The following is a 7,979-nucleotide window of genomic DNA, read 5'->3' on the forward strand; positions in this document are numbered from 1 at the left end:
GAGAAAAGATTCTTATGAACTACGTTGTGTGAGCTGGTTTCAAAGCATGATCCTCAAATCTAGTCTTCTAAGTAGCTAGGATTGTAAGAATAGCTACCAGTGCCTTGGTTTCTGATTGTTTTTATAGAAATTTATTATTAGTAGTATAATTTCTTTAATGAAAGCAAACATGTAAGAAATAAAACAACAGTAGATAAATCTTTCATGGATTAAGATTAATGAAGTCACCATGTAATGAGGAAGAACAAATTCAGAAAAAGGAAAATTCTTAATGAGGACAATTGGTCCTCAGATGACTTTTGGGTTAAGAGCCAGTTGTTTGGATTGATGCCTAGTGAGGTCAAATTCTTGCTACCTTGTTCAGAACAAGTAGAGAGTCTTGATTGAGACATTTGAGTACTTTCCTAGTTTGGTAAGCTTGAAAAGAGACATATCACTTAACTAAGTTGCTAATTTTCAAATTGTCACTATTAGTAGTATGATTTGTAAGAGGTTTTTTTCTAAGCTCAAGTGATCTAATTTATATAATGCATTTGAATATGTATAGTAGCTTTTTTGATTAATAATAGTTAATTAAGGAGTTAATATTAATGCAGCTTTGTGCATGCTGAACTTGAATATCCAGTAGCTATTGGAAAAGACAATAATGAAACCATAAACATATGACCACTCATGAGAGTGGTCAAGAAAGGGATTTTCCTGTTTTGATTATGTAGTAATTGACCATGAAGCTATGAGATAAATAGCACAAAGTCAGCAATCGATTCTAGGTAAGAAATCAGAAATCAGTTGAAAATCAGAGAGGTTAGAAAAGGGAAAGATGGGTGCTAGGTTTGAAAGTTATAATCAAATTGGTGACCTCATGTAAGTCCTTTAATTTGTAGATAATGGTAATCTTTGTGAGAAGTGAAATGCCATGTTTAGAAGAATGAAATGAAAAAACCAACAACAAACAAACAAACAATCAAAAAACAAAAGAAAAGCACTCAATGGCAACTTGATATGCCACAGAGGTTTCATTTGGAGGCAAGAAAGAAGTTAGAAAATAAGGTGAGAAATTATGTGGAGGGAGGTTTTGTTTTTTAAAGAGTAAGGTAAGAAACATGAAATGATTTAGAGATTTATGAGAAAGATCCAATGTCAATGGAGGTAGGAGAGAAAGGTGATTCCGAGTGGAACCAAGTCCCACAGGAGATTCAGTGATATACAGCACAGCAAACCGATTACAGTTCAACAGCCACTGAAAGGAGTAAGGTGTGAATGGAATATTAGACTAACAACAAAATAGGAGGATGAAAGATATATTGGAGAGAGAGCCAGAAGCAGCCTCTGTTTTGCGTGGGAATCTTAAAAGATAATGTACCTCTTGTCCATTTTTGGTAGAGGAGAAACCCAGATGAGTTTTACATCCTATCTTTGGATGGATTGAAGAAATGAGTTCTAGTCAAGGAACTTGTTAAAGTCCAACACACACACCTTCCTTAACTAGTAGCATGTGAAGAGTAACTGGGTTATTTTTAATTAATTTTAAAGAAGTGATCAATGTGCCTCTTAAAAAGGACTACTAAATAGATACATATTTATTATTAGAAGTTCGCCAGGTATCTTTGACAAGGCAGTGAAAAATCTTTGTTCTCAACATGGCTAAAAATTTCCAAAGTAATCTGTCTTCATATTTTAAGGCTATGTTAGATACAGAAAAAAATGGGGATATTTACTCTAATTAGTCCAATTTATATTTAGCTTAATTGAGTCAGTAATTTATTGCCTTTGTGCTTCTTCATGAGGAAGAGCCTTTGTTCCCAACTCACAAACAATGAAGGGAAGGTATCATACTAATAAGTTATGATGTAGTAAGTCCCCTTTCTTTCATTCTTGCTTTGATGATCACTTGGCATGATTTATTATGTCCATGCTCAGTTTTCACTAGAAGCCCACTGAAATCATTCCTCTGTTTACATCATACAATAACATGAAAACTGAGTTGTGCCTCCAGTGGCCTTTCCACACCAAGCCTGTAGGGGATATTTTTGACATTTGTGAATATGTCCATAGCAGAAGAAATTGTAAAGGAAATTCTCATTCCTCTGCTATAAAGGCCTTATGATAGATATTTCTTAGAGTTGGAGTGATGAAACTTTACACACTGAAAATAAAAATTCCTGCTGATAAATTAAGACCTTTGGGAATCTTCAAGTCATACTATAGTCTAAAACATGGTGATTCCTTGTCCAATAATATCAATAGATCATAAACTAGCCAGTGTGAGCAAGCAACTCAAGTACCTACTGTCCTTCTTATTGGTGAAATAAATCTGTGGTCTCTCATGTGATTGGAGGATTTGTTATTCCTGGTTCTATCAGGGGGGAGAATTGCTTTCTGGGGTAGCTTCTATCTTTCAATTTAGACATTGTGCTATGCAATTGAGAGGATACCTGCAAAAGTGCCTATAGAAGTATAAATTCTTTTGACTTGTTTAGGTTAATTATGTTAGATTAGTGAGGAAAACGATTGAATTGTACCTATGGTGTGCTAGGGCATTATATATGCGTATGTATATGTCTTACAAGTCACCTTGTTTATAAAATATTAACTCAGAGAAGTTAGGTGGCTTCTCTGAAGCTTCACAGTTTTGTATGATTGATTTAGAGTTAGTATCAAGTTCTGTGCCATTCTGTATATGTGGCAGGGAGTTGTTTAATCTTCTCACAATTATTTGAAAGACTTGCTAAGGTTTTCTACTGAGGAACTATGGGGGAAAACTTCACTTCTCTGATCCACAGTTTACCTCTTTAAAGTGAATCATGGCTGCACTACTACACCTACTACTTTACAGTGTAGTAAGAATGAGGAAACATAGATGCAGAAAAACTCAAGTGTCTTGTCCAAGGAAATTTATGGTGTGGTAGAGATAACTAAGAGATGAAGGCTAAAGCTATTCCTCTGATGTAAAGATGAAATGAAACAACAAGGAAATCCTTGCTTTCAAATCTGGAAAATGCTCTGAAAATTCAAGTTATTCTAAGAAAGAAATAGCAATCTATAGTTTAGGGAGATTAACTATAAAAATATTAGAGTTAGAAAAAAGAATTATTAAATCACCTACTTTTGTCACCATAAAAGAAAAAAATGAACTTCAGATTTTAGTCATTTTTCTTCTTTTATTAAAAAGTAGCACATTAGTCTAGTAATGAAATTATTGTTGATTTGTAGATAGCATTAGAAGCAAATTGTGGAAAGTTTGCATTTCCTGAAGCAATGAGAAGAAAAAAAAACCCCAAAAGCTTAAATGAAGGAATGTTGTTAGTTATGAGCCACAAACCAGATATGTAATTTATGCCTGAAAATACTTAGAAAATGCATTTCCTTTGATGACAGAGCAATTATGATTACTTAGAAAATAATGGCTACAGAGGTTACCTTTAAGGAATCAACCAATTATCAAGAATGGGAATAAAGGATTTGGCCAAATTGAAAGATGCCTATAATTGGTTGAAAGAACCACATTTTATCTTTGCCATATCTTTTAAAGATTTGATAAGACTTCCCAGAATACCTTGCAACTTAATTATATTGCTGTGAGTATATAGGACAAATACAAAATTTCGTATGAGAGACCAGGATTATGGCCTAGTGGTAGAGTGCTTGCCTAGTATGCATGAAGCCCTGGGTTCAGTTCCTTGGTACCACATACACAGAAAAAGCCAGATGTGGTGCTGTGGCTCAAGTGCAAGAGCTCTAGCCTTGAGAAAGCCTGAGGATAGGGCCCAATAAAGAAAATTTAGTGTGAATCAGAAGTTGTTGTGGTGTATAATGAGAGTAAAGCTCCTTGGTATACAGAAATGTCTTTCAGTCGGCCCTGGGCTTTCTATCTAGTGTCTCCTATATAGATATTTTGAGACATTTAAAGACTGCATAGCAATCGCCTCTCTAAATTGTAGTGAAGACAGGGAATTTAATCTGGCATCTACTTCTGGGCTGTTACTTAGGGTTTATGGAAAGCTGGATTTTTAGAGGCTCTGTGTCTAGCCCTGCCTCATATATATTTTGGAATCATCAGCATCATCATGAGCGTGACGAGAGTAATTTCTACCTTTGGTCACAATCTGCCTGTTATGCAAAGCACATGGACCTTCCTTCATTCAGCAATGCAGAAACTCAATGTCAGAGTAAACTCAAATGGAAACTGTGTGCTATACAGCTGCTGTTCTGAGGAGTTCTGAGGCAATTGTTCTTGGAGAAAACTCGTCTGAAGGCTGATGACAGTTATGACAGTTGTCCATTTCTACAGGTTATCACAGTTTCATTCCTGTCATAAGTGCCTAAGAGAGCCAACACATCTTGATCCTATCAGCTGAAATCTCTAATCTGACATGCAGCCAGGCTACACTTTATTGCCATGCTCTTGGGTTTTTTTTTTACCAAAAGAAAAAAAAATTCTGCATGAGGGATCTCTTTGCATATACTGGAAAATTGGTGCTGAAAATAGTTTATTCTATTGCTTTCAGAATTTTAAGGAAATTAAGCCAATGAGAAAATTTACTATTCATAATGCAATATTAGACAAACCTGGGGAGTTTTATGAAATAGAAGTGATTTCTAATCATCTTTGTCTTTCAAATATGCTTTTCAAATACTGCAAAAGGAATAGGTTTTCAACAGAGGATTTTAAACAATGTTAATCATTGAATCACTACTTCTGTACCACGGTTACATATGATGAAACCCAAGATGTCTTTGAGGATAAGAAAACTTAAAGTGGAATATGTTTTTTCAATTTCTAAAGATCCACAGCTCCTCACACAACTCCTTCAGCATGCATCCTTTCGTCTTTGATATTCATATTTCTCTAACTGTTCTCATTTCTTTGCAAGCATCTTATGATTTAACACATACTTTAGGTTAAAGATTTCCTAAATACATGAAGATCATGGTCATAAATGAGACCAAGTTTTCTGGTTTGCTCCTCTCTGTGATTGCTCCTTTTTGGTATCTTTTGATGGATGCTCCTATTTCCTCAGTCTCTTAAAGGCTGATGTATCCCAGAGTTCGTATTGAGTTCTTCCCTGGGTGACTTCATCCATTTTCAGAACTTCACCCAACATCCATTTCCATATTCTTTGATCTGCACATACATCAAAGAGTACACCCTCATACAACTTACGTATAGACTCAGATTTTACACTTGGATAGGTATGCCCCCTGTATATACTTGGAGATCTAAGTTGAGCATCTGCGAGATCTGTTAGGCATTAAACATCTATCTTCAAGGCAAAACTGCCAGTTGGGAGATGGTCACCCTCTTCTGTACATAGACTTCTGAAACCAAAAGGCTACATGTGGTATCTCCTTGCTTGTCTAATGGTCCACAAGCAAGATGGCTTTAAGGATAACTTTAGCCTTTTTTCCTTGCGGTATCTTGGGCCTAAACATAAAGATGTCCTTTGCCCTTCAGAATTCAATAGTTTCTTTTGATAACCTTTATGATATATAAATAGAATAATAAAAGTCATTTCTGAGGCTGAACAAAAGAACATTGTTCAAATTCCTTCCCAAATCAACAACTACCCACCATGCTTTAGTCATGAAAGCTTTGCCCATGCAGGAACTTAATTATTTTCAAAACGATTAGCATACCCTCCAGGGGATGATGTAGTTGTTTTGTTGATTGTCCATAAATTGATTTGGTTACCTCAGTTATTCCTACACATTAAGCTAGCATCTCTTTGAAAAGATGACTTTGTTTTGATTTACTTAACCAACAGTTTAAATTCTTGCATAAAATTTTCTAAATCACTGAAAAGACACAGGAGAGTTTGAGTCACTGTTGATGAACAATTGCATCATTTCAAAGTAAATGAGTATGAATCATCAATATGTAAACACAGTCGCCTCCAGACTATGTAGGCAGACACCAGTAATTTATACAGTTCTTTGATTAAAAGGAATTGGATTCCCTTTAGTCATAAGTTAGTTCAATTAGATGCTGTTTATTCACATGCCTATTTGAAAATTTGTGTAGTCAGGATAGCACAATTTAACTGATTTTTTATGCAGTCTTTTTCATAGTCTAACAGTACAGACCAATGGTTCCATATATATATATATGTATATATATATATAAGTTGAATATTCCAATTCTAATGATAAGTAAGTGGAAGATGCTAATTATAATGTAAAATCTAAATATTCAGCTCATCTGACCTAAAATAAGTTATTTTATAAATGACATAATTTTAAAACTTGCTTGGTACAAGCCTAAGGGCAGGCAAGGGACTAGAGCAACCGTTAGAAAACACAAACCTATTCATCCTCTCTCCTCCCACCCCCATCTTTTTGTTATTTTAGACAAACAAAGGTGATGCCCTTGCCAACCGCGTCCAGAACACACTTGGAAACTATGATGAAATGAAGGATTTGTTAACTAACCATTCTAGTCAGAATCATCTAGTGGGAATCCCAAAGAATTCTGTGCCCCAGACACCTATCAACAAAAATGAATCAAGCCTTTTTCCAGAACAAAAGAATCGAATGAATCCACCTCATCAGGATAATACCCACTCCTCGGCACCAATGCCTCCACCCTCTGTCGTGATACTCAATTCCACTCTAATACATAGCAACAGAAAACCAAAACCTGAGTGGTCACGAGACAGTCAGAATCCTAGCACTGGAACAACAAGTCAGACCAGCACTCAGCCAAACAAGATGCAGACTTCTACACAGGACCAGTCTCAAGCCAGATTGGAAGACTTCTTTGTCTACCCAGCTGAACAGCCATTGAAGCCACAAATTGGTGCCATTGAAGAGTCAGACCCATCTGCCAAGGAAGACGGAAATCCCAAGTCTGGTGCAGAAGATCCTTTCAAAGAAATTTTTCAATCCAGCTCACCTGAAGAAACTGAATTCACAGTGCAAACACCCGGCTCTCCACTAGTTGCTTCATCTTTACTAGCACCCAGCAGTGGTCTTTCAATCCAGAACTTCCCACCAGGGCTTTACTGCAAAACGAGCATGGGCCAGCAAAAGCCAACTGCGTATGTGAGACCCATGGATGGCCAGGACCAGACACCAGACATCTCTCCCACACTGAAACCTTCCATTGAGTTTGAGAACAGCTTTGGGAATCTGTCATTTGGGTCCCTCTTGGATGGAAAACCCAGTACGGCCAGTTCAAAGACTAAACTGCCCAAGTTCACCATCCTCCAAACAAATGAAGTAAGTAATTTTTAAAGTTTTGTTTCATTTATTTAGTTTTCTTTTCTAAACTCTATTATAACATTATTGAGCTGTATATGAAAACCTTCAAGGTCAGTTTGAGTCTTGATGTTCCATCACTGGTGACATTACTGACTAGCACAAGTCCAGTTAAGTCTGCATAAGTTGGAATATAAAAATGCAAGATTGGAATGTGTGAATGAAACATCTCTATAAAATAGTTTTAGAAAGTACATTTGTAATAATATGATAGACAAATGAATAAGAATTGAGATTTTCATCAGTGTAGAAGTCATGTAACGTTCTTGAAAAGAGTATGAAAACCATAGGTGTTCACTAGCCAATATATGGCTTATTACAAATAGAAAACACAACAAATTCCTTGAGGTACCAGAAGTGAAAGTGTGAATTTTCTGCAACCTGAATTGGAAGGAATTATTTAAGGATCTCAGGTTCCTGAATGTCTACAGGGTAGTGTTGGCAAGATCTTAGTATCATTTCTTCCTACATCTCGTTCTTCCAAAGACAAGTTCTTATATATCCTTCTTATTCTACTTTTAATCCGTTTCAGAGTAAAGTGCATTATGATGAACCAAATCTCACTGGGTTACAGTGACTAAAGTATTCTGCCCCTCTCAGGAGCCAATGCCTTTAAAAAGAGAAACTAAAGAGATAAAGTGTCTCCTAAAGGAACGAATCACTAACCATTGGATTGCAGACCTTGTGGCACTTAGATGGGGTGGGGGGACATACATGGAGAT

The 7,979-nt window shown here is 36.1% G+C and overlaps 1 protein-coding gene across 1 annotated transcript in view; it reads left to right on the forward strand.

Annotated features, from left to right (window-relative positions):
* The window catches only part of LOC150041659 (AF4/FMR2 family member 2-like), a 162,935-nt gene extending 155,702 nt beyond the window's left edge, over window positions 1-7,233 (forward strand). Inside the window, exon 3 of the mRNA XM_090327182.1 lies at window positions 6,349-7,233. Within this exon, the coding sequence (XP_090183308.1) occupies window positions 6,349-7,233 (885 nt within the window). The remainder of the gene's footprint in view (window positions 1-6,348) is intronic.
* Window positions 7,234-7,979: the final 746 nt, after the last annotated feature.

Source organism: Megascapheus bottae, chromosome X (genome assembly GCF_031878675.1).
Source record: "Megascapheus bottae isolate mThoBot1 chromosome X, mThoBot2.hap1, whole genome shotgun sequence".
NCBI lineage: Eukaryota > Metazoa > Chordata > Mammalia > Rodentia > Geomyidae > Megascapheus > Megascapheus bottae.